At 42.5% G+C, this 27,943-nt stretch overlaps 1 protein-coding gene across 1 annotated transcript; it reads right to left on the bottom strand.

Annotated features, from left to right (window-relative positions):
- Nucleotides 1-14: 14 nt before the first annotated feature.
- Nucleotides 15-27,943, bottom strand: LOC311058119 (von Willebrand factor A domain-containing protein 5A-like; the record flags this gene model as incomplete). The annotated part of the gene is made up of 20 exons (XM_084075425.1): nucleotides 27,858-27,943; nucleotides 26,686-26,888; nucleotides 26,542-26,628; nucleotides 22,785-22,968; nucleotides 21,906-22,087; nucleotides 20,504-20,618; nucleotides 12,184-12,206; nucleotides 11,872-11,960; nucleotides 11,375-11,519; nucleotides 10,937-11,016; nucleotides 10,510-10,624; nucleotides 8,944-9,102; nucleotides 8,613-8,716; nucleotides 8,288-8,508; nucleotides 7,284-7,349; nucleotides 5,759-5,872; nucleotides 3,262-3,312; nucleotides 1,794-1,984; nucleotides 484-582; nucleotides 15-35 (listed from the first exon to the last, which is right to left on the bottom strand). Exons 1-20 carry the CDS (start codon nucleotides 27,913-27,915, stop codon nucleotides 15-17), a joined length of 2,307 nt encoding a protein of 768 aa, XP_083931551.1. The 5' UTR covers nucleotides 27,916-27,943.

Here is a 27,943-nt window from a genome sequence, read left to right as displayed (position 1 = left end):
CAAATATAATTATTCTATTCCTTGTTCCAACCCCGCTGGTGGATAGGCAAGATGGAGGAACAAGCAGGATGTACCTCTCACAGCCCCAGGGCATCTTTCTGCACCTTGCAGAAAGATGTTCCTAATCTATCATTTAGCTGGGGACCCCCTGGAACTCCCCCAAGGACCCCTGGGGGTCCCCGGACCCCACTTTGAGAACCAATGGTGTACAGTACGTATATCAGAGGATGTGTAGTACAATACACATACAATTGTACAGGTATGTATATGTACAGTTAAATAGATGCAGTTCTACAGGCTTAAACATCACGTTCATTGTAGTTTTGATGTAGGTGGCTTTCTAAAATTCACACAGTATTAAAGTTGTGCTTACAAACAAATACTGGAATGCACAGTTCCAGTATTTGTCAGGCACAGGACGTTAATGAGCACAGAAAAAACACCAGCGTTCATTTCACCTTTTTGAGCCTGGACCCAGGATACCGCCTTCATAGCCAGAAGCTGCCACTCATCCTGGGCTTCCATCTTGAAACCATGGAGCCAGAGCAAAGCCAAAACAGTGGCCCAAACTTCCTGGTTCACCTGATAAATCAAAAGCATCCACGAATGACGCATAAGTCATTTCAATGCCATTACAGGAACGACAGAAATGCTAAATAAAAGTGTGTGTGTGTGTGTGTGTGTGTGTGTGTGTGTGTGTGTGTGAGTGTGTGTGTGTGTGTGTGTGTGTGTGTTGCCTAGTCTCACATTCTTTAGACACCTCTCCATTAATCTAATGTGGGAACAGTCACCATACGGTACTTCTTCATAAAGGACAGCAATGGGGGACGGACTATTTATGTGACTTCTTTTTATCCAACAACCCCCCCCCCCCAAATACACACATATAGAACAAAGCATTAAACTAACATAAATCAATTACATTAATCACAATGAACACATACAAATTCCTCCAATGCATTCCCTTTTTCCTAATAACAGGATATATAAAAAAGGTAACTGGGAAGTCTCTCCTCATCCAATAACAGCCTGGGACCACTTGAAACATTATCACTTTTCACGGCTTTATCACAGGTCCAATCATAACCCGGTTATTGGGCTTGGCACGAATGCCTCTTTTAACCATAGTTAGATAGTTCCAGATGATTATCGATAAATGTCGGCAAACATCTCATGAATACTGGCTGTAGTTGACCAGCATTTTCACTGAATAAATGAAAACAAAACAATGTGTTTGCATGAATAAGTTTCACCTAAATTGCTGCGTTAGCTTCACAATATCATGATGGCACGCATAATGTTAGTTAGAGTATGTGTAAAGCATAATTAACTAACCACTTGTACTCAAACTATTCTGGGGGGAACATGCACAATAAATAGCCGTGTTACAAGCTTGCATTGCGGTGCGTTGCGAGCTTGTAGATCTGCTATTTCTGGCGAACAGATTTGGTGTAGAAGCAAACAAAAGCAGACCAAATACAGAGCCAACTCAGGTACAAGTCATTAAAGTCATACTGCAGGTAAATAGAGCAGCTCACAACGCCTCGCAGCACGAGGCGTTGTGAGCTTGTAGATTGGCTATTTTTGGCAAAGAGTTATAGGTGTAGAGGGAAAAAAAGAGCAGCAAAACTTGATCTGAAACACAACTTTATACAATATAGAGGGGGTCCCCGCTTCATCGCTCTCTCAGCTAGGGGGTCCTTGGCCTGAAAACGTTGAAGACCCCTGTTTTAGAACATCTCTACAACCCTAGTCAGCTTATTCAAGTCATACTTGACTTGACAGTGACTGACCTGTGCAGGCATTGACTTTTCCATTTGGTTCTTGCTCTTCCCCAGTACATTTTCCAGGGTTGATGTCTGAGTCCAGGAGCCAGAGGCTTTCTGGAGGGAAATCAACTGCAGCAATGTGTCTCTGGGTGGCTGAAGAGGGCTAGGCTCAGGGTCTGCAGCTGCACAGTCAGCGTCATTAAACATATCAGATGCTGTAGAGAAAATGTAAGAACATCAAAGACACAAGTTTCTATGTGTATTAGCAATCATTATAACTGCAGCGAGAATAGTTTCTTGAATATGGTTTATTTGCTGCAGTTTCTTGTCTTTACATTTGTATTCATGAAACCTTGCCATAAAAATAAAGTTTTATGATTATTATTGCGGGAAGAATGAAGCCGGTTGAAATCCTGTGAAAGCTGACTCACACAACTCAATTCATTGCACTTTGCTGGCAAGTTAACGAGTTTCAATTAATATGAGGAAATAAACGGTTTGTCATTTCCTTTCACACTGTCATATTGCATCATTAACATAATTTGCTAAGTACAAAATGATTATAATACCACTGAAAACAAGTCAATGGTGCAGTCAATGGTGTAGCAATGGACTTCATGTATTTTCGTGACTGGAACTGATGTATAAAATTTGATTGGCGTCAGAGAAGACTATATAACTATATGAGGAATTGGCATAACAACTAGTGTACATTGGGAGAAGACAAAAATCTGACATTTCCTAAAAAGACCGTTTTTTGGATCCCTGATATAAATGAACTCTATTAGCGTATTCGCTAAAATTAACATACAATTACTACTTACTTCCAGTAACATGCAGCTATGGATTGAACGGTGAACTACCACACACTGTCTGCCACATTATGACACACAGATTGAACTGTCTGTGTGCGTGTGTGCGTGTCCACAGGGTTGGACCAGTTGCTACACTCTGATTTAAATATGGTGAAACACAGTGGTGGAAAGTAACTACGTACATTTACTCATTTACTGTACTTAAGTACAATTTGGAAATACTTTAACTTTACTGGGGTAATAAGATATTTAGGCCACATATTGCAAGACGTGGAGAAGATGTGAAGTCCACAAGATGTTTACACATCCATGCTGGATGACGTTTGACAGAGGCGAGGAGTCAAAAATTTTAGTATTGGAATATGGCAATACAGTATTCTTAATTAACACTGACATGGCAGCCACTTTGCTCATGACCAGGCAAGACATGAACGAACACAGGTCACTATATAACAAGGGATATCTCAAAATAAGATTTTCAAGAGATCACAAAATGCTCAATCTCAATCAAGGCAAATTATTTTCAGTCTGTTTGAAAACGATAAATATCACTGCCATCAAATAAAACTTTGAGAACCCGTGAAATAGACATATTCATTTTCGTCTGCAACATGAATCCCCACATTGTCTTTATCACATTCTACCATGTATTCAAATATTAAAAAAATCCAACCAACCATCGCATTTAGGAGACGAGCGAGCGAAGCTGAACCACTTGGAGACACGTGCTGTGGAAATGACAAAGTTCCAGTTTAAAGTTCACAGGGGACTTTAATTACTTTAAGCTTGAACTACTTGAATTCCACCCATATTTATGTTTATGTTTATTAAAAGATCCCCATTAGAGTCACATGAATGAGCCTCTAGTCTTCCTGGGGTCCTGAACAAAGCAAATACAATACAGATGTACAACTAAAAATACAAATAGTAAAATAAAAAGAAACAATAAAAATGAATACAAAAAGACAAATTAACATTTTAAAATCAAATATAACAATCCAGTCAAATTAAACAAATAACAGTTACATACTTGACAAGTTACTTGCAAGGTATCTCTTGATATGTTTTTTGAAAGTAATTTTGTTATGGATTGTGTAAGATGTTTTGGGCAGTTTTTGGTGCCGTTTTTGTTATCAGAAGCTTCTTCTCTGGTGTTGTACCCATTTTCAGAAGTCATGTGTAACTGCTTAGCCAAGCTAGGTGGCTTATTGGTGCTAATAATGTTCCGCAGTAGCATTAGAAGACTCACCGATAATGTCTGTTCAACCATTAGCCATGCCAACTATTCAAGCATACAGTATAGCTAATACTTGTCCTGTATGAACATCCTAGTGCCAGACGAGCTGCTTTGTTCTGAGCAACCTGTCATTTTTTCAAATCAGATTTTGTAGCTGACGACCAGATTACAGGGCAATATTCTAAATTAGACAGAACTAAAGAATGAATAACTGATTTCATTATAGAGGGAGTGATGAAAGCAGAACACTTCCTAGTCATCCCGATTCCTCTTCCCGTTTTGATGACAATATTGTCTATATGTTTAGACCAAGATAAAGAGCTATCAATAGTTACTCCCAGAAGTTTTATTGTGTTCACTTGTTCAATTTGTGTTGAACAATTGACAGTTTTAACTGAGGATTCTTGCCCAACATGTGTCTAGATCCAAGCACAATGGCCTTTGTCTTTAACACCAACTTGTTTCATTCAATCCATTCATAGATGTCTGTTAAGGCACTTCTTAAAGAGTCAGTTACAGCTTGCTCAGATGTTGCGGCACTGTATAATGTTGTGTCATTAGCATACATAATAGTTTTAACATTCTTCACACTCAACGGTAAATCATTAGTGAAAATGGAGTATAACAAAGGCCCTAGGCAGCTACCTTGCGGAACCCCACAGCCATTAAAGAAGACTCTCTGTTGTCTCCCTGAGAGATAATGAACGAACCATGCCAATGCATTGGAGGTAAAACCATAACACTGTAACTTATCTACAAGCAAGGTATGATCAATTACATCAAATGCTGCACTGAAGTCCAACATAACAGCACCTACACATTTTTTATTATCCATGCATGATAACCAGTCATCACTCATTTGCTGAAGTGCAGTGCTTGTGGAATGGCCTTCCCTGTATGTATGTTGAAAGTCAGACAGTAGACTGTTATTGGAAAAGTAGTCCATGACCTGTTTAAATTTTTTTTTTTCTATTATTTTGCTTAGCAACGGTAAAATACTGATGGGACGGCTGTTTGGACCATTAAATGTTTTATTTTTGTCTTTGGAAGTGGGATGATTTTAGCGTCCTTCCATACTGTTGGATGAATCCCACTGATTAAACACTGATTGAATATATGACATATGGGAGTAGCTAAAGAGTTAACCACACGTTTGAGTAGTTTGCAATATCATAAGGTTTTGTTATGAATTTCCCTTCAGACTGTATGAATGAAATAGATGCATTTGATTTCCTGCCCATTATTTCGTTCAGTGTTGAACAGTTTTTTTTTCCATATTTTTGTATTTCACTAATCCTATATTTATAAAGTATTTATAATACTTTTTCTTATTTTTTAACGTTGTTACTCTATTCCTTAATTGACAGTAGATTTGTCTATCCATCTTCAAACCTAGTTTATTTGCCATTTTCTTTGCATTATCCCTTGCAGTCATTAAGTCGAGGACTTCTTTATCTAGCCATGGAGCACCTTTGGACCTAACAGTAAATTTCCTGAATGGTGCATGTCTATTTACTATTTCCATGAGCAGATTCATAAACACATGAAGTGCTATTTCAGGGTTGATCTCTTTGCTCACTATAGACCAGTCCACTTGTTCTACCTCACCAACAAATACTTCCTTATTGAAGTGTTTGTAAGATCTTCTGTTAATAACTCTGCTACCTCCTTTAGGGATTTTAGTACTCCAAGACAATGCAACCAAATTATGATCAGCAGTAGCCCTGTAGTAGGCTACTGCTGGCCTGGTGGAGCCCTGTAGTAGGCTACTGCTGGCCTGATGGAGCCCGGTAGCAGGCTAGGCTTAGCTCATATCTTGGGTTCAATCCAAAGTCAGACCCAAATTCCAGCTAGTCTACAAATTATACTTTGTGAGTTATGTGAGAACTCTTATTAACCACTGGTAAAACTTTGAATAAAGAAATACACAGGATTACCTTGTATTTGACTTAAAAAACTGTTGCCGCTCTCTGCTGCGCCTTCATAACGCTCTTGCGCCATCATCCGAGCTCCTGGTCCACATTGCGAACTGCCGATGAAGCCATACATCCCTATGACAGGGATAGCATAACATAGTTAGTGAATTCCAGTGGAAGTTACTTCAATACAGACAAAACAGCAGCTAATTGCTGTGCTAAAGCCTAAAGTGTTTATTTGTAAGAAATAAAATCAAATTAAATCTGATTTGAAATGACCAAACCTGCCTACCGATGACTTCACTGGTAGTCAGGTTTCTGAACTGTCCACAGCCCTCCTCTGAGACACAGATTGAATCTTAATATAATGAGCATTAGGGAGGACTGGTTATATGATAGGTTGAAAATGGGTGAAGTTCTCCTTTAAGGTAATTTATCTATCATAACGCCAAAGCTGGTCACAGTGCACCTGCTTGGACAACTCGTGCACAGTTAACTCCATACCAGCACACAGAAATACCTTAAAGGTTCTATGACATTCATTTTCACTTTTTTATGTTTTTTGGGGGGTTTTCTGACCTCAATTACAAATTATTTAAATTACTGCCATACATTACCAAGTACCTGCCAAAAATATGGCCACATTGAATACATTTGAAACGGCCAAAATAGAAAATGTAATAGGAAATATTAACAACTATCTTTTCTGATCCAGAATACAGACCATGATACACAGTAAGTCAACTTGTTACCATAACCATGACAACATGACCTCCTCTAATCAGACCCATTCTCTCCCCTGCTGGCGACCAGGGCAAATAATTAGCTTGTCACGTCGCAGAACAGCAAAAAGACCATTCTTTCTGGCCTCCATCATCTTTGGTAGTAGCTCTTTCCTCCTGAGTCTGACAGCTTCTGTATAATCTTCAAATACATATATTTTTGCCTTTGAGTTAGTTTGCTCTTCCTAGCACTGTTTCCCTATCCTTGAACCTCGGGAGCTTAACAACAATGGAGCGCGGCCTGTCATATTTTTTTTCCAGGCCCCTGTTCCCCGTTAGCCTCAGCTTGGGTACTGGACCTCAAATTACCATCCAGTCTTTTGCTGGTGTCATCCATAATAGTGTTCACAAAGCTCTTGTAGCTGTTCTCAAGTTGTTTCAAGGATTCTCTAAAGAAGTCTTTTTGTTGCTCCAATACCTGCATGCCTACCTACATGCACCTGAGCCATTGACACATTTTTAGCCATAATGGAACTTCCTGACCTGGTAGTGCCGAGTGGAGCCCGGTCGTAGCTAGGCTACTGCTGGAGCCCGGTAGTCCTGGTGGAGCCCTGTAGTAGGCTACTGCTGGCCTGGTGGAGCCCTGTAGTAGGCTACTGCTGGCCTGATGGAGCCCGGTAGCAGGCTAGGCTTAGCTCATATCTTGGGTTCAATCCAAAGTCAGACCCTAATTCCAGCTAGTCTACAAATTATACTTTGTGAGTTATGTGAGAACTCTTATTAACCACTGGTAAAACTTTGAATAAAGAAATACACAGGATTACCTTGTGCTTGCTCCATCATCACAGCTCCTGGTCCACATTGCGAACTGCCGATGAAGCCATACATCCCTATGACAGGGATAGCATAACATAGTTAGTGAATACCAGTGGAAGTTACTTCAATACAGACAAAACAACAGCTAATTACCGCATATTGCTGTGCTAAAGCCTAAAGTGTTTATTTGTAAGAAATAAAATAAAATGAAATCTGATTTGAAATGACCAAACCTGCCTACCGATGACTTCACTGGTAGTCAGGTTTCTGAACTGTCCACAGCCCTCCTCTGAGACACAGATTGAATCTTAATATAATGAGCATTAGGGAGGACTGGTTATATGATAGGTTGAAAATGGGTGAAGTTCTCCTTTAAGGTAATTTATCTATCATAACGCGTGCGTGCGTGCGTGCGTGCGTGTGGTCCAAGCTGGTCACAGTGCACCTGCTTGGACAACTCGTGCACAGTTAACTCCATACCAGCACACAGAAACACCTTAAAGGTTCTATGACATTCATTTTCACTTTTTTATTTTTTTATGTTTTTTGGGGGGTTTTCTGACCTCAATTACACCCAAAAAATCTGAACTTTGAACATTCAGTGGATTTTCTGTGGTCTGGGGTTTTCTGAATAATTAGGCTGAAAAGTAATCTGAGCTTTTGCCTTCGGCAGTGAGGTCACAGCCGATTAATCCCGCCCACTCTCCTCCTCGCCCCTCCCCTCCCCTATCCTTTCCTTTGGGGGGGGGGGGGGCGGAGCAGAGGCGATGATTGACAGGCAAAATCCCTCACCAGCGACACCCGCAGGCAAAGATTTATTTTTTCATTGCAGTTGAAAAGGCTTTAGAAATGTGAGAGAAAAACACCTGCCATGGATCAATGGAGTGGATTTTTTTGTTAAAACTTTCAATACACGTTTGAAGGACCATGGCAAAGACTTTTAATGTGTGGTAAAACTGAACGTCTTTAAAACTAAGTTTATGTTAACACATTTTTACAGATGTCCACTTACTTGGTGCTGGAACATTTCTTCGTAACAGAGGTCCTTGTACAGCCTCCCCACTTCCTCTGTTGACAGCGATGAAGGCAGTGAAGGCACTGCTCACTCCTGATTGGATGCTAAGTTCCACCACCCTCTTCTTCACCGCTTCATCCTGCTGCCCTCGCTTGTCTCTCTGTTCCAGCTCCAGGGAGCGAATCAGGGTCCGAGCCCCCAACCTGTGGACTGTCAGTCTGCACAGAGGAGAACAACGAGTTGTGATCTTTTTTTTTAGGACTAAGTTGGTTACTTATTTTGTCTCAGTGCTCAATGAGCCAATGAGCAAAGGATATTTTACCCAGTGTCCTTGGTAGGTTCGAGACTGAAGCCAAGCTTATTCTGAGAAGGTTGATCTGCCAGGCTGTACTTCACGGTCACACTGCCTTCACTAGCCCCTGAATTCTGGGGAGAGAAAGAGAGAGATATTAGATAAAAATGCAACTGTATCATGAATTGTTTCTGCCATGCAAATTGCAAGGTAAACTCAAGGGTCAACTTCCTTGAACCTGAGAAACAAATACAATGAAGTACTTAAAGTAGTGCGACTGTCAATTTGCACCAAACCAGTCATGAAATCATTTTGCCTACATGGTCCATTACATTTGTCCAATTAAAGTTGCTGCTCTTACCTCTCCAGTGAGCTGGGCATAAATTAGCGACCTTTGGCCCTGGAAAAGGGTTGTGATGGGTGGAGACAGAAGTGTTGCAGACACTCCCTTTGGCAGGTCCCATGAAATAGAAATATCCACCACAACAGGCTGCAGGGCAAAGCGAAGTGACTGCAGCACCTATTGAAAACAAATGAGAATGGCAGACCTCAAACAAGATGTTGAAAACGTTACACTGCCACAGTGAACAGCCGTTATTGCTTTGGACTACTTTGGGACATTTTTCTTTTCTATGTCGGCGGGATATCGCTAGCCTGGCATGGCCAGACTAATATCACTGCGTAGATATTTGTCTGGAACTTTCCAAGGGGCAGTTGCAAACAGATTCAAAACGTCACAGCAGAAAATCCCACTTTGAATAGTGGGTTCTGATTGGTCACCGAAAACTCTGGGGTGAGCGAAATGTAATTCAAACCGAGGAGTGCCAGACCAATCTGCCCAGGGCAATTTTTTTGTATCTGTGGCAGATTCGTCTGGTTTCCAGGCTGGGATATCGCTGCCCTCTCACGGATTATGTGGCCAATAGGCTCTATGCACAGCAGCCATATTATCACTTCCTTCACAGGTGTTACCAATGATACTAATGAAGGCTCTGTTCCATTTAGTCTAGCACAGTGGTTTCCACGACCCCCATAACTCTGAGAGTGTACAAATGGAACCAAACAGACCATTACGGTTCCGTTTGGTTCCATTTGTACACTCTCAGAGTTACACACCTGTAAGGGTTTGGTGCTAGTAGACAGATTCTTCTTTTGTTTTTCACTTCTGTTATAATGAGTGTTCTTCAGTACTGTAGTACCACCTGGTATGGATGTCTGTCTGTAGCCTTAAAGTCACAACTGCTGCAGCAACTGAACATTTGTTCAAAGATTGTTGGACAGCCACTTCAGAGGCTCTATACAACTACGTATAATGATAGTATGATAAGGTTGGCAAGGAATATCACTTCAAACACTAGCCATGCTTTGTATGGAGAATATAGGTTGCTGCCTTCAGGAAGGAGATACGGTGTTCCTACATACAATAAGGTCAAACTGAAGAGGTCCTTTGTCCATCAGACGACACTGAGGCTTAATCAGGATTTATAGGCCAAGGGTAGGCTGAGAGGTGGACATTGCTCTTGTCTTTGTATGTCTTTATGTATGTATTTTGTATTGTGTTTTGTTTTTCTTGTGTCATGTCAAATGTGTGAACTGTTTATTGTTGCATACATGGCTGCTGGGTCGCAAGACAAATTTCAGTGTGAACTGACAATAAAGTATTATCGTATCGTATCGTATCGTATCGTATCGTATCGTATCGTATCGTATCGTATTATCGTATCATTTGGAAGCCCATGAGGGTCCCTGGACCCCAACTTTAGACCCACTGGTGTAACAGAGTGTTTCCAGTGAGCCAACATGCACAATATCAGCACCCTGACTCTGTTTGACCAGAATGGAACAGAGCCTTCATTAGTATCATTGGTAACACCTGTGAATGTCTTCACAATATGGCTGCTGTGAATAGAGCCATATTATATCTTACTTTGGGTTGCAACCTCTCTGTTCCTGTGATGAACTGGGCATGACCTCCTCCCTGCTTGGCCATCCCAGTGATGAGAGCAGAGCTGGCCCCCTCCCCAATACCGAAAGTAAAGCACCTGCGGTAGAAGAATAGGATAGAATCAATATACTGTACATAAGACTTTGAGATGTACCATCTCCATCCCACACAAACTTTCCCCATTATATTTCCCATGCATCAGCCTCCTCCGCTTCTAGGGTGGAAAGATAGTTGTCTAGTGACTCTAGTCTAGTAAACATGTTTAAACAACCCAATGCTGTGCAATAACTTTACATTTTAGTAGAACCTAACAGCTCAAAATGCTCAATAGCAACCACACACAACAATTCAGACTAGTCAGTTGTTGTTTGTCCATATACTGTATGCATTACTGTAGATGTGGCCCTACCTGTGAGAACCCGCATTGCTTCTCACCAGATCTAGCACTTCCTTGGTATTCCGGACCGCACCATCAGTAAAGACAAAGAGCTGGGATGACAAAACAGACAGCCATATAAATAACACTTATTTCTCTTCACTTATGCGACATCAAATTTCTCATATAACCACCCACCCACAAGCATGCTTGGTATACGAAGGTTGATGTTAGTTAGGTACAGTACTTCATTGTTGAGTTGCATGCACACACACACACACACACACACACACACACACACACACACACACACACACACACACACACACACACACGACAATAGGTGCTACGGCTATGTGTGAATAGTAGGTATATATGGTGTAAGTGTAGTATGTATTTAGTATGGTGTGTATAGTGTGTTGTGGGTAGTGTGCGCATGGTGCAATAATGGTGTGTGCGTTTGCGTGCTACCTGTCTGGGCTGATTGGGAACACAGGACTGCTTGTAGATGTGTTTGAGAGGCCTTAGGATTTCTGTCCCGCCCAGATCAGCACACATAGTCTTGACCTTCTTCAAAGCTTCATCCATGGTGGTCTGGTTGTACTCCACACTCGCACTGCCATAACAGAGTATGGAACCACAATGACTATTCCACTGGCAAACGTATGTATGTATAAACATATACACACACACACACACACACACACGAAGGGACGATGTAAGCTTTGGACAGAAATATTTAAGTATCAGCTCAGACTGAGCACTGTGATGTAGCCATCAGGTCAACTCATTAGAATGTAGTTGAATAATCTTTAACAATGTGTTAGGAATCAAGGCGGTTCAAAAAGTTAACTCCTCTGTGAAAAGTCTGTTATTTTATAACTTTGCACCACTGCAGTGCTATCAAACAGTGTCTAGGCTAATAATAAATAACAATAAAAACAATAAATAGTGAGTGTGTAACTCACGGAAAGATGTGGTCATATTCATTTCCAAAGCCAAATATGTTGAGGTAGCAGCCCATTGGCAAGCTTTTCAGTAGCAGTAGCAGTGTGTCCTACACATTTTGATAGATGGATAGAAACACACAAACACAGCAACATTCTCAAGTGTTAATTTTGACTGTGACAGAGGGATGAAGTTGTCTTGTATCAAGCAGGCAAACAATACAAATGAATGATTGTGTTGATTCTTATTATATGGGTATATATGTTACAGGTAGATTGGCATTCCAGGTAGAATGGAAAAGAAGCGCTTATTTTCACCGCCCGTCCGCCCACCAGGCATTTCTGTAGAACCAACGCTAGAGGGCAATAAAAGCCAGTCCCACACCACACACGCGCACAACACAAACGAGCACGCACACATGCATGCGCGCGCACAAGGGGGCGAGCCTGAGGGGGCGGGCTGGCGGGCTATGTTAGTGCAGCGAGTGGCAGTTCAATGGGGCAAACCATAGAGGGGCAAATGCAGTCCCCACAACATCATTTACGATTCTGTCCCTATCGGTACATAACTCGAACGGCGCTGATTCGAATCAGCAGACCATCGGCTGGTCGTCGCGGGCACTCGCGCCTGGAGGCGCTCGGGCGTGACTTCCTCAGCCTCAAGGTCTGCTGATTCGGCGCGCCTCCGTCATGGTCCAAAACTATACTTTATCGGCGAAAAAAAGTAGTCCGCGGTTGTTTGAAAAAGTAATGTCCCAAGCGGCAGTCAAACCCAGACTTCCACTGGTAGTGGATGGGGAGTCTAATGATTATCGAAGTGCGCCACTGAAGCTGGTATGTATGTACATCCATGTTGTCCTCTTCGCCGTCCTCCTGGCATCGCAGCCCCGCACCGAGCCTAAAAACAAGCGCTCCACTTCCATTCTACCTGGAATGCCAATCTACCTGTGACATATACGCCACTGCCGCTCACCCAGCTTGGCTATTTCGAATCCCAAACAGTTTGAATATAATTTATGCGTGCCAAAAACGTACATGATTTAATAAATAATATAAATTCATGTCATTAATATTATTATACTTTTTATTATTAAAGGTACGGTAAGTGATTTGCTTTGGTTAAAATAAGTATTAAATAGCTCTATATTCTGATAGTACTCATTGCTATAGTGTGTTTGTTCAGTAACAGGAGTCTCGTTGTCTCTCCAGCGCAATTTCGTTTCAGTTTCAGTTTCAGTTTCATTTCCAATTTTATCCAACCAGGACAGAGAACTCAATCAGGATACAGATTAAAGTGAAATTAGAAGTGATGACACTAAGAAATGAGCAGTGCTATTTTTGAAAAATCATGAAAATGTGTGCAAATCTATGAACATAATATATTTTTAAAGCGAACTTTTTTAACTCAAATCTTTGCTTCTGGGGGTCCCTGGAACAAAATACTTTGATGGGGGTCCGCGGCCAAATACATATAATTTTGGGGGTCCTTGACATGAAAAAGATTGAGCACCACTGATATAGAAACATACGTTTAGGAGACATGTAGAATCGGCTTCAGGTCTCAATGGGTTAAAATCAAACCAACAGGGAAGTCCAATTTTATCAGGGGAAGTCAGGGGATTTGACTAAATATGTTAAGATTTCTCCTTTATTTGTAATGTCCTGTTATGTGATGTAATAAGCTAAAATAAATAATAATAATATTAACAACAATAATAAATATAGCTGCAAGCAGCAATGAGCGGTTTCGAGAATAAGAGAGAGAGAGAGAGAGAGAGAGAGAGAGAGAGAGAGAGAGAGAGAGAGAGAGAGAGAGAGAGAGAGAGAGAGAGTGGCAGACAGACACTGACAGACTGGCAGACTGGCAGATTGGCAGACTGGCAGACTGGCAGAGTGGCAGACTGGACTGTGACAGAGTGACAGACAGACAGTGACAGAGTGGCAGACAGACACTGACAGACTGGCGGACAGACTGTGACAGACTGGCAGACTGTGACAGACTGGCAGACTGGCAGACTGGCAGACTGGCAGACTGGCAGACTGTGACAGAGTGGCAGACTGGCAGACTGTGACAGACTGGCAGACTGGCAGACTGGCAGACTGTGACAGAGTGACAGACTGTGACAGAGTGGCAGACTGGCAGACTGTGACAGACTGTGGCAGACTGGCAGACTGGCAGACAGACAGACTGTGGCAGACTGGCAGACTGGCAGACAGACAGACAGTGACAGAGTGGCAGACTGGCAGATTGTGACAGACTGGCAGACTGTGACAGAGTGGCAGACTGTGACAGAGTGGCAGACTGGCAGACTGGCAGACTGTGACAGAGTGGCAGACTGGCAGACTGGCAGACTGTGACAGAGTGGCAGACTGGCAGACTGTGACAGACTGGCAGACTGGCAGACTGGCAGACTGTGACAGAGTGGCAGACTGGCAGACTGTGGCAGACTGGCAGACTGTGACAGAGTGGCAGACTTGCAGACTGTGACAGAGTGGCAGACTGGCAGATTGTGACAGAGTGGCAGACTGGCAGACTGGCAGACTGTGACAGAGTGGCAGACTGGCAGACAAACAGACTGTGACAGAGTGGCAGACTGGCAGACTGGCAGACAGACAGACAGACAGACAGACAGACAGTGACAGAGTGGCAGACTGGCAGACTGTGACAGAGTGGCAGACTGGCAGACTGGCAGACAGACAGACTGTGGCAGACTGGCAGACTGGCAGACTGTGACAGAGTGGCAGACTGGCAGACTGTGACAGAGTGGCAGACTGGCAGACTGTGACAGAGTGGCAGACTGGCAGACTGTGACAGAGTGGCAGAGTGGCAGACTGGCAGACTGTGACAGACAGACAGTGACAGAGTGGCAGACTGGCAGACTGGCAGACAGACAGACTGTGGCAGACTGGCAGACTGGCAGACAGACAGACAGTGACAGAGTGGCAGACTGGCAGACAGACAGACTGTGACAGAGTGGCAGACTGGCAGACTGGCAGACAGACAGACAGTGACAGAGTGGCAGACTGGCAGACTGGCAGACAGACAGACAGTGACAGAGTGGCAGACTGGCAGACAGACAGACTGTGACAGAGTGGCAGACTGGCAGACAGACAGACAGTGACAGAGTGGCAGACTGGCAGACTGGCAGACAGACAGACAGTGGCAGAGTGGCAGAGAGAGGGAGAGAGAGAGAGAGAGAGAGAGAGAGAGAGAGAGAGAGAGAGAGAGAGAGAGAGAGAGAGAGAGAGAGAGAAAAGAAAGAGAGAGAGAGAGGGAGAGAGAGAGAGAGAGAGAGAGAGAGAGAGAGAGAGAGAGAGAGAGAGAGAGAGAGAGAGAGAGAGAGAGAAGAAAGAGAGAGAGAGAGGGAGAGAGAAGAAAGAGAGAGAGAGAGGGAGAGAGAGAGAGAGAGGGAGAGAAAAGAAAGATAGAGAGAGGGAGAGAGAGAGAGAGGCAGTGAGAAAGAGAGGCAGTAAGAGAGAGAGCGAGAGAGAAGAAGTGAACATGCATTAATTAACAAAGTCATGATTTTTGTTCAGTAAATTATATTTGGACCGGTTAAATTGGGGTTTGAACCAGGGACCTATAGACTTGTGGGTAGACAGTGTAAAGGATAAGGATAATTCCAGGTCCGTTCATGAAAGTCCTTGCGGTCTTGTTTGCAATGAGGGCCTGTGAGCAATTAGGGGTTAAGAGTCTTGCTCAGGGACAAATTTCATTTCATCGACACATTTGCTGGCCTGGCCTGGAATCGTACCTGGGGCAACCAGGGCCTCTGGCTCCCTAGGTGGGCTCACTAACCACTCAGCTATGGCCACAGTACAGACTGAGCCATTGGATAGACAGAATCGGATTTCATATGTGGTAAGTTATCATACAGCATGGGTTGCTTATTATATACATACAAGCTCATAACGCGTCACATTGTAGATCGGCTGTATGTGGTTACTGTAGGTGTTGTATTAATAATTACATCTGCAAAGTAACAAGTAACTAAAGCTGTCATCTGCTGTAATTGTAGTAGAGTAGAGTAGTAAAGTAAAAGTACCTAAAAATTGTATTGTGTATGTGGCAGGTGTGATTGGTGATGAGTGAGAGCAGGTGAGAGGGGTGGATCCAATCCATGGGAATAGGGGGATTTCCAAATGATGATCACCTCAACGCATTGTTGGGGACAGGGATCGAACCAGCGACCTATGGATTCACAGGCTGCCTCTCTTCTCATTGAGCTAAAGATATGGCCTCCCTGATGGTGTCTGTTGATATCTATAGGTTTTTCCGTCCTATAGGTTCTTCCGGTGTGAGATTGTAGATCAGCTATTTTCACAAGAAAGTATGTCATACATAAAAAAACAACTACTCTCAAAAGCATTTCATGTTATTGTTTATAAATTGCACATGTCTGAATTAACAGGGTCATGTTTTGTACAATGCAATTTAAATGTAAACTGTGACGAGTAGGGTTTGAACCATGGACCTCTGGCACATGAGACTAACAGTGTATTGATCAAGCTATTCAATGCACAGCCTTAGTCAGTGAAAAAGGAGAATCCAACAAAACAAAACAAAAGAGGGAATGAAGTACGTCATACATTGAAAATAACTACTCTCAATAAGCATTTCCTTTATCAATTGCATGTTTATTCATTGATACAATCATGTTGTGTGCAATGCAATTGAGTTGAAGTCTGCATGACGTGGTATTTGAACCGGCGACTCTGCAGTATCAAGGCAGATGATTAAGCCATTGGGCCAACAGACCTGTACTAGTGAAAAGGGAGTTCACACACATGACACACTTTCACGCAAATTAGTCAGAAATCCTTGGTTTAAATGTTTTTCAAACTGCTCAATATATTTCGGAATGGAAACTAGTGGAAAATAGTCGATCTACAAGCTCACAACGCGTTGCTATCTAAAAAGGTGTGAGATTGTAGATCGGCTATTTTCACAAGAAAGTATGTCATACATAAAAAATAAGTACTCTCAAAAGCATTTCGTGTTATTGTCTAAACATTGCACATGTCTGAATTAACAGGGTCATGTTTTGTACAATGCAATTACAATACAATTTAAATGTGAACTGTAATAAGTGGGATTTGAACCAGGGACCTTCAGCACATTTGACTCACACTCTACTGATGGAGCTATTCAATACACAGCCTTAGACAGTGAAAAGGGAGAATCCAACAAAACAAAACAAAAGGGCGAATGAAGTACGTCATACATTGAAAATAACTACTTTCAAGTATGAATTTCTCGTCATCTTTAACAATTGCACATGTATTCATTGATACAGTCATGTTGTGTGCAATGCAATTATAATTAAGTCTACATGCGGTGGGATTCGAACCGGCTACCCTGTGGTTTCAAGGCAGATGATTAAGCGATCAAGCTATTGAACCAACACACCTGAACCTGTGAAAAAGGGCCTCAAACATTTATTTGACACAGTTTCACGCAAATTGCTCAGAAATCCTGGATTTAAATGTTTTTCAAACTGCTCAAAATTGCAGACAATCTAAGGGCAGAGCTTACTGGTCAAAGTGATACATGTGTTCCTCATGAGTCAAGGCACATGTGTAAGCAGGTTTAACGGCTGTCGGCCAAACGAGGCATGACTTTTGCCTGTTTAAAGTTTGCATTTTCAAAAAATTGCTATAGCGCCCCCCTTTGACCAATTGGAGTAAGATTGGTTTCAGTGATACTTGGAATGACCCTCTACAATATTGCAAAGTGTCAAACAAATGTGAGTCTGCATGTATGTGTTGGGGGCAGATGAATAATTGTCATAAAACTTGCAATTTTCATTGGCTTATAAAAGCTTAACGTTTTCACTTATGGAAAATCCGCCTGCTTAGTTCTGTCGGCATTGGTCCAAAGTTCATGTGTAGACAGTTTCGTACAGATTGCTCAAAAATCCCAGGAGGAGTTTGATTTTTACTGCTTTTTACTGCTTTTCATAGAATTCGAAATGGTGGGAGATCTAAAGGTCAGAGGTCAAAAGTCAAACAGTGAAAGTTGTTAGGCATGAGGAGACGCATGTGTGCATCGAAGTTTCATGGCTGTGGGTCAAACAGGGCATGAGTTGTACCTGTTCAAAGTTGGCATATTTCAATTGAGTGCTACAGCGCCACCCTTTGGCCAATGTTTGTGAGTTTCGGGTTTTCGCCGTTTGGCATAGCCCCCTACCATATTGCCGAATTTCATAAAAAGTGACCACGCGGTTAGGCCAGAACTGGCAAAACCGGCGGAAGAATAATGAACTCTTACAGATGTAATAAGGCTTCGAGCCTATTGGCCTCGAAACCTTAATTATAAATATAATTAAAAACAAAGAATAATAAAAAGAAAAGAACAACAAATAGAGAATATAGCTGCAAGCAGCGATAATACGGGGCCAGTGAATAGAGAGAGAGAGAGACATGGAAACGGAATAGATTGAAGAGAGAGAGAGTGACATGGAAACAATAGATTGATGAGAGAGAGAGATGGAAACATAATGGTTTGATTGGACATCTCAACCTACTGCCATTAACAGGATTCGAACTCTCAACCTTCAGACTAATAGGCTGCAACACTACCTATAGTGCTATAGCTTTGTCCAGGCTGATATTGTCTGTTGAAGATCATAAACTCTTGCCTTCTTTCAGGAACCAAGCCCCTGTTTCACTAACACTAAGATCACTCGTTCACAAACCATTTACCAATGAAGAAATTGTACATCTCCTCAGAACCAAAACTAGTGAAAGTAGCCGATCTACAAGCTCACAAACCATGAAAAGTTGTGAGATTGTAGATCAGCTATTTTTCAGATAAAGTATGTCATACGTTGAAAAAACGTACTCTCAAATAAGCATTTCAGGTTATCTTTACCATTTGCACATGTATTCATTGATACAGTCATGTTGTTTGCAATTCAACTTAAATTAAGTCTGCATCAAGTGAGGCTTGAACTGGCGACCTTGAGATTGTGAGGCATTCATTTAAGGGAGACGCCATTGGCCCAACAGACAAGTAACTGTGAAAAAGGAGATCACACAGATGATACAGTTTCACGCAAATAGCTGGAAAATCCTGGGTTTAAGTGTTTTTCAAACTGCTCAAAATTGCGGACAATCTAAGGGCTGAGCGTAATGGTCAAATCGATACGTGTGTTCCTCATGAGTCAAGGCACATGTGTAAGCAAGTTTCACGACTTTCGGCCAAACGAGGCATGACTTATGCCTGTTTAAAGTCTGCCTTTTCAAAAAATTGCTATAGCGCCCCCTTTTGGCCAATTGGAGTGAGATTGGTTTCAGTGATATTTGGAATGACCCTGTACATTTCTGCAAAGTTTCAAAGAAATGTGAGTCTGCATGTATGTTTTAGGAACAGATGAATAATTTTCATAAAACTGTAATAGTTAAAATCTATCTCCTCCTGGGATTTTTGAGCAATCTGCACGAAACGTTTAACACTTGAACTTTGGACCTCTGCCTACAAACATTTCCAACGGATTTTCCATAAGTGAAAAAATGCAGAAGTTAGGAGCCAATGACTGTTTTACATATAATTCAAAATGGTGGGCGATCTAAAGGTCAGAGGTCAAAAGTCAGACCACAAAAGTTGTCGGGCATGAAGAGACGCATGTGTGTATCGAAGTTTCATGGTTGTAGGTCAAACAGGGCATGAGTTGTACCTGTTCAAAGTTGGCACTTTCAATTGAGTGCTATAGCGCCACCCTTTGACGAATGAGTGTGAGAATTATTTCTTGGTAGTTTTTCATGAGCATCTACCATATGGCCGAGTTTCGTAAAAAGCGTATGCACGGTTAAGCCAGAACTGGCAAAAACAAGTATTTTTCAAACTGCTCAAAATTGCGGAAAATCTAAGGGCGGAGCTTAATGGTCAAATCGATACGTGTGTTCCTCATGAGTCAAGGCACATGTGTAAGCAAGTTTCACGACTTTTGGCCAAACGAGGCATGACTTATGCCTGTTTAAAGTCTACCTTTTCAAAAAATTGCTATAGCGCCCCCTTTTGGCCAATTGGAGTAAGATTGGTTTCAGTGATATTTGGAATGACCCTGTACATTTTTGCAAAGTTTCAAAGAAATGTGAGTCTGCATGTATGTTTTAGGCACAGATGAATAATTTTTATAAAACTGTAATAGTTTAAAATCTATCTCCTCCTGGGATTTTTGAGCAATCTGCACGAAACGTTTAACACTTGAACTTTGGACCACTGCCTACAAAAATTTCCAACGGATTTTCCATAAGTGAAAAAATGCAGAAGTTAGGAGCCAATGACTGTTTTTCATATAATTCAAAATGGTGGGAGATCTAAAGGTCAGAGGTCAAAAGTCAGGGGTGAAAGTTGTTCAGCATGAGGAGACGCATATGTGTATCCAAGTTTCATGGCTGTAGGTCAAACAGGGCATGAGTTGTACCTGTTCAAAGTTGGCATTTTCAATTGAGTGCTATAGCGCCACCTTTGGACAAAAGATTGTGAGAATTATTTCTTGGTGGTTTTTCATGACCATCTACCATATGGCCGAGTTTCGTAAAAAGCGACAGCATGGTTCACCCAGAACTGCGAAAAGTGGCAGAAGAAGTGACAGAATAAAGCGAATAATAAAACAGGTCCAGAGCTGAGCTCTGGCCCCGTAATTACCAGGCTTGGCAGAATCCGTTCCTGCCTCTACAATAGCAGCGGGCTTGTGGGCGTCTTTATAATAAACCAACAGTTCCATGCCTCTGTCAAACTTGTGCCCATTACCCAGACGGACCTGGGATTATAGAGGGGGGAAAATTACAATGGGGGCAAAGTAATGGACATGAACAAGGATCACATTGGGAACTACAGTATCCAGGTTGAGGTTAGGCGCTTAGATTAACCACTTACAGTATACCCTCTATTCTCAATAACTGCTTTTTTTCGTCTACACTAAATCTCTTTGCTATTTCTGCCGAATGTACCCCCCAATATGCACAGCAGCCATATTATCACTTCCTTCCCAGGTGTTACCAATGATACTAATGAAGGCTCTGTTCCATTTAGTGTAGCACAGTGGTTTCCACGACCCCCATAACTCTCAGAGTTACACACCTGTAAGGGGCCATTTGGAAGCCCATGGACCCCAACTTTAGACGCACTGGTGTAACAGAGTGTTTCCAGTGAGCCAACATGCACAATATCAGCACCCTGACTCTGTTTGACCAGAATGGAACAGAGCCTTCATTAGTATCATTGGTAAAACCTGTGAATGTCTTCATAATATGGCTGCTGTGAATAGAGCCTATTGGATGCTGGTGGTGGTTAACTTTGCGTTCTAGCAATGCACATGCAGTGCACTCGCACGCAAAACAATGTATTCATTTATTTTTAGTGTGCGTTTGCCAGTTACATCTGCACATACCTAGAATTCCTCCCCTGCATTTACCCATCCTAACTATTACGGCCCTGATACACGGATCAACTTTTCATCAACAGACAACAAACATAAATACCACATCCACCTATGACGGAATGTTTTTTTATGGAATTACTTTTCAATAGAAAGGTGAAATTTCAAAGTCAACATTGAAAGCTGACGTTGCTTGTTGATATTGATTGAGGTTCATTGTCTTATTCAGGACAATAGGCTCTATGCACAGCAGCCATATTATCACTTCCTTCACAGGTGTTACCAATGATACTAATGAAGGCTCTGTTCCATTTAGTCTAGCACAGTGGTTTCCACGACCCCCATAACTCTGAGAGTGTACAAATGGAACCAAATGGACCCTTACGGGTCCATTTGGTTCCATTTGTACACTCTCAGAGTTACACACCTGTAAGGGGCCATTTGGAAGCCCATGAGGGTCCCTGGACCCCAACTGTAGACCCACTGGTGTAACAGAGTGTTTCCAGTGGGCCAACATGCACAATACCAGCACCCTGACTCTGTTTGACCAGAATGGAACAGAGCCTTAATAGTATCATTGGTAACACCTGTGAATGTCTTCATAATATGGCTGCTGTAAATAGAGCCTATTTGACAATGGCACGGTAAATGCTCAGGCACACACATTACCGTGGCATGAGTCTGCTCTGTGTTGAGGTACTGAAGAGGGTCCAGGAAACTGTTGGACTCTACTTTAGAGATGGGTCGAGTAGAGGTCACTCGGGCAGAAAAGGACAGACTGTAGGGCACTAGAGAAGCTGGAACAGAGGTCACCTGAGGCTGACCACTCCCTCCACTGCCACCTTCACTACCTAAGAAAGAGAGGACCCAAGTACTAAATTACTTTTTTTCCTATCGATTACTCACCCCATGGAGCCTTAAATTCGTGGAGATTTCTGTTTTTGTCACATTCCCTAAGCCAATAATTTGATGACCGGCAGAGTGAGGAGTACTCAAAGAGTCTCCATCGAGTCTCGTACCGGAGACTTCGCCGGGCATCAAATTATTGGCGTAGGAATGTGACAAAAACAATTCCATGAATTCAAGGCTTCACAGGGTGTGTAATTGATAGAAGATTAGTCATTTGTTGAGTCACCTATCGGTTACATGTCATTGTTCCGACATTACTAACCCTAACCGCACGCGGAAGCCACGTAGTCGGAGTAGTGGGATGTCGGACTCCAGTCACCGAACTATCCCTTTAAAGTACTATTACACTAAAATAACATTATCTGCAAATTGTCTATTTTCTTCCACTGCCACCTTCACTACCCCTAAGAGAGAGATGACTGAACTGAAGGAACAGAAAATAAAAACAGAAAAGTTGTTATCGGGGCAACACGATTGGAATTTCATTACAATATGTAAGATATTATCAAACATTATCTAATTAACAAACACATGGTCATTATGGACCAGCTGCACCTTGAAAATATGTAAATAAATGCTAAGAGGACAAGTATCATATGCAAAAGGATATAGTAGAGGTTGTCTGTTGTTGTTTTCTACCTTGAGGTTGGTAGCGGGGGTTGAGCACAGCAGGCAGACAGAATCTCAGCCCACCGTCAGCCTCCACAGCCAGCTCAGTAACGTACTCCAGCCTGATGGAGGCGCTCTCCCCTGGAGGCAGACTGCCCACCCTCATCGAGAATACATCAGGGCTCTGCTCGGCATCATCATAGTCCTCTTGAGCCTGAGTAATAAATGCATTTAAAGACTTGAGATTCAGTGGGATAAATGAGAATAAATGTTACTTTGTTTATCGTCTCCGCCAGGCCGAAAGGCATGGCGAGAGTATGTTTTACCCCCTGTCCGTCCGTCCGTCCGTCCGTGTGTCTGTCTGTCTAATCTAATCTCTGTTGGCCCGCTCGCTCCGAAACTGTGCACACACACTCCCTGGATGCCAATTTTTCACATAGCCCTATTTTAGCGCCACCAGGAGGCCGATTTGTGCAAAACCCATTTATTCCTACAAATTTCATCCAAACGTCATGCAAATCGGTACACAGTATCTCTATAGTCATGTGATCATATTCCATCCTCATTGGCTACGGTTGGCTTCTAAAGTTTGCAGGATTGGTCCGTTTTGAACAAAATGCCTCAAAATCATGAACGCAGCTTGCCATTTCTGTGAAATTTCACACACACATTCCCACTAGGCTGAGGAAGAAATGGCACCCTTTTCACATTGGCCTGTTATAGCGCCACCAGCAGGTCTAATTTAGAAAACACATTTTTGGAACAAAAGCCTCAAATCATGAATGCAGTGTCCGATTGCTGTGAAAGGCCTAAGAATAAATGGCACCCTTTTCACATTGGCCTATTATAGCGCCACCAGGAGGCCACAATAACGTACCTGACCTGGCGGAGACCTGTGCTCCGAGGAGCACTTTTTCTAGTCTTAGTGTGTGATTGCCTAAACATGTGATCTGAAGGAAATAGTTCAAAGTTCAGGTAAGAATAGCCAATGAGACATACAAATGTGGTTAGTCGTTGCCAAATATAAACCTGTTTTTCAGTCCTAAGAGTTGATTGATGGTTGCAAAATACCAAAGACCCCAAGTGTAAACCAGCCCTGAGCATTTCCATTGTTTTTCTGGCTCATAGTATGAGTCAGAATGGCTCTAGTTAACCATCTGATCATGTTGCAATTCATGGGAGTGGGAGAGATGTCGTCTAAGGAGGAGATATCAGGCTGTTTGAGCATCGAGCTCTATGATTAGACACTTGGCATAGATATAAAGAACACTATACGAGATCAGTAGTACTCATTGACCGTGATGCCATTATCCTACTGTATGTAAATGTTGTAGGGTCTCGCTCCTATACCCCAGATAAGGTGAGTGTCTCCACATGTTCAATTAACCAGCCCAACCACAACATAAGGCTGTGCAAGAAGTGTTCGCGGTTATAATATCACCCTCTTCCCTACACACACTATAAATCCCCACTAACACACACAATAATTTGCAGACACCAGAGATTGACGTTCACAAACGTATCTGTATTAATAAAGTTCAGTTCAGGTTATAATGTCACAGTTCAGTTTCACACACAGTTCCAGTTAGGTAGGTCCAAGCCCACAACCGTTCCCACATAGACTGACGGGTCCACGTAAAAACGCACAGTACCAGATTGATTTGTAACAAAAACCCCTCTGCTCTGCCTCTGTCTTGTCTGCACGTTTGTTACTCACGGCCCGAAGGTTTGTTGGTTAAATCCCCACTCCTCCGAGGGTTTACTCCCGACGATCGCAACGATCTCTAGAGCAAATGGGTCTCTTTAGTGTGATCCTCCAATGAACCTGTATCCTCCGATCTGAGCAACCCAATCCATGCGACAACACATAACTTTGAGTGGCTACAAACAAACAAAACGCGGTAGCAAACAAAGGCAGCCAGTCCTCACGGAGCTCTGATGAGACGCCAACTCTATTTTGGGTATGCAATTCTCTAAGCCCTTCACCCTCAGCCATGCGAAAAGTTTGGTGGAATTGCTGATTTAGAGGCAGGTAGAGTGACGTCATTCCATTCATGAAAGACAGTGCGGCTGGGCAACGTCATAACGTGAATGAACTGAATACACACATAATCAGTAGCCGGTAGTGGCGATGCTCCGCTAATCGCCACAGCGCACTGACTGACCAACTGGAGACAGCTGCTGTGAATTGGTTCAGATTCTGATCACATGTTTGACTTTTAAGCTGCTCATTGTGCCTCATTCATCACTGGCTCTCCTTGCTGGAATAATACTTCAATATGCTCTATGCACAGCAGCCATATTGGAAAGAAATTGGGCCTCTTCTTACTTCCTTCACAGGTAGGGTTGCCAACAGTCCCGTATTAGCCGGGACGCCCCGTATTTGAGCCAAAAGGGGCGTGTCCCGTATGGGACTTTGTTTGTCCCGGACTCCGGTGTAAAGGGAAAAAATATATATATATTTCTGTTTGCGCACACAGCAGTGTGTCTGGCTGCGTGTTTGTGTGCTGTATGCGAAGGGCGCTAGGACCGCTCAGTTGACAGTGACAGAGCCGATTCTCAGTTCTATGTGGTGTGGGTTTATGAGTTCTATTCATATTGTTAATGTGTTCAACTAATTAATCATTCAGTTGAATGGATGAAGTATATTCTTCTTCTTATGTGTGCAGGAGCCAAAGACTGCATATTAGGTGCTTTGTTATTGTTGCAGAGCTCCTGTGGGCTACAGATGTTTGCATAGTTTCCTTATCTCTAAGTCCAGCAGAGATTGCTGTGTCTCACTTTCTCTGCTCTGCCTGCTAACTTCAAGTACTGAGTACTCATAGTGGTCTAATACTTTTGAGTACTTCCTAAGCCCTGCCTCCTGCTTAACTGTCTCCCCTTCTCATGTTGCTGTATATATGACAATGTAAAGTAAGTTGTACTCCGGAAATGATTCAGGTAAAGCTGTACGTTGTCTCCTTGGTACCAAGTAAAATATGACGGAGATCTCCGACTGTGTCTGTGTCTATCTTATTCCAATGTGTGCTGAAGCCCTGAGGTGATGTGCCAAATGATAGTTTTATGATTACACTCTATCAGACAGGGCAGGCACAGTGCTCGCACGCGTGCTTGTGTGTGTGTGTGTGTGTGTGTGTGTGTGTGTGTGTGTGAGATTTTCTCCGGTGGGAACGGCATCATTGTTTGTGTGGCATGTCAGCCTGTTCCCAACCCCAAAACCGAAATAAAGTAACAAAAAAAGTAACTTTATCCGCGGGAAACCCGAAAAATATCGCACGCGCACGGGGGACCCATGTGTCCCGTTTCTCCAGTTCTGGATGTTGGCAACCCTATTCACAGGTGTTACCAATGATACTAATGAAGGCTCTGTTCCATTCTGGTCAGGGTGCTGATATCGTGCATGTTGGCTCACTAGAAACACTCCATTTTGGTTCCCAAATGGCCCCTTATGGTGGGTGTGTAACTCTGAGAGTGTACAAATGGAACCAAATGGACCCGTAAGGGTCCATTTGGTTCCATTTGTACACTCTCAGAGGTATGGGGGTCCTTGAAAATAAGACAACCACTATGCCACACTAAATGGAACAGAGGCTTAATTAGTATCATTGGTAACACCTGTGAAGGAAGTAAGGAAGGGGCCCAATTCATTCCCAATATGGCTGCTGTGCATAGAGCCTATTGGGCGGTTGCATGAACTGACTCTTTGTAACTTTGTAAGTGTTTGGCCAGGAACAATCTAGATAGAGTATTGAAATATGGATCCAGTTTGTGATAAATTAAAGGAAACAGTCCAAAATGCAGTTTGTGAAAACCTTAAGTGGTTATGTGGTAAATGATCAATAACAATCGAGTCATGTGAAAGTAGGTGACCAAACTGACCATGGGGCTTAATCCAGGCTGTTTAAAGTCAAGTATTTCCATGTTGGCTCACCTCCTGTTTCTCCTTCACTTCAGCCACAACCTCCGTCTGTCCAATCTTTGCACTGAAATGACAGACGGCAGCATCGCCAGGAAGAGGGAAGACAAAGACAGCCTCTATGGGGCTCGCCTCCTTGTTCTCATACTGCAGAGTGGAGGTCGCTGTCGCCACATGGTCCCTCACCTCAACCTCCACAACAATGCCTTTCAGAGGAACTGACAGTGGAAGAGAGAACAAAAGAGTCACAGAGAGCATAATGGAACGTGGGAGAGAGTAAAAAGAGGAAGGGAGAGATGCTCTCTCTCTCTCTGTGTCTCTCTCTCACCACTACATGCTTGCGCAGGTAGCGGGGTAAATGTAGGGTCTCTGCTCTTAAAGGACGACTTCACCACTTTTCAACCTATCTTCATATAATAGGTCCTCACGAATACTCATGATAAAATGGTACAATTTTTTTCTACTTGGTCTGTGTCTCATAGGAGGGCTGTGGACAGTCCAGAAACCTGTCTACCAATGACATCATCGTTAGGCATGATTTTTTTTTCCAACAAGATTTCACATGTTTTATTTAGATTTTTATTAACACGAGAACAATGGCTTCTTTTATTGCATTGCAACTTTCCAGGAATAGAAAGCCTGCAGTCACTGGTAGACAGGTTTCTGAACTGTCCACAGCCCTCCTCTGAGACACAGACAGAGTAGAAAAAAATTGTACCATTTTATCATGAGTATTAGTGACGACCAATTATATGAAGATAGGTTGAAAAGCGGTGAAGTCGTCCTTTAAGTGTCTTGAGAAAACTTTTTTTGACTTCCAGGCACTAAAATAGAACAGGCACCATAATCTGTCTTCTACATTTAGATTTATTTAAAATCTCATAGGCCTATTATGGTAATTATAATGTTTTTAATCAAATAAATGAGAGGAACCTGTGTTTTAATATATATATAAAAAATGTTTTATGCAAACATATGGCTAGAATGCCATCTATCCTATATTAACTTTTTCTTCCATAAAAATCCTTAAATGTGTTTATCAAGTGGCAGAGGCACCACTGAGATTCAATCCTATCACGATAACACATTTCTGTTCTTAATAGGTTAGAAGTCATTTAACAAACCATGTTTGTGTGTAAGAGTCTCGGTCTTGGAAAGAAGAAGAGTTTTAAGTTTGAAAGTTTTACCTGCTTCATTCTTGCAAGAGACCAGACCACATTCCATAGTGTTGTTTGCACTGTTCATATAGCTTCAACAGAACTTGAAATCTAGT

Source organism: Gymnoscopelus microlampas, assembly GCF_963454915.1.
Source record: "Gymnoscopelus microlampas genome assembly, chromosome: 13".
Taxonomy (NCBI): domain Eukaryota; kingdom Metazoa; phylum Chordata; class Actinopteri; order Myctophiformes; family Myctophidae; genus Gymnoscopelus; species Gymnoscopelus microlampas.
The sequence above is the reverse complement of the archived record's forward strand: the minus strand, read 5'-3'. Positions and strand labels throughout refer to the sequence as shown.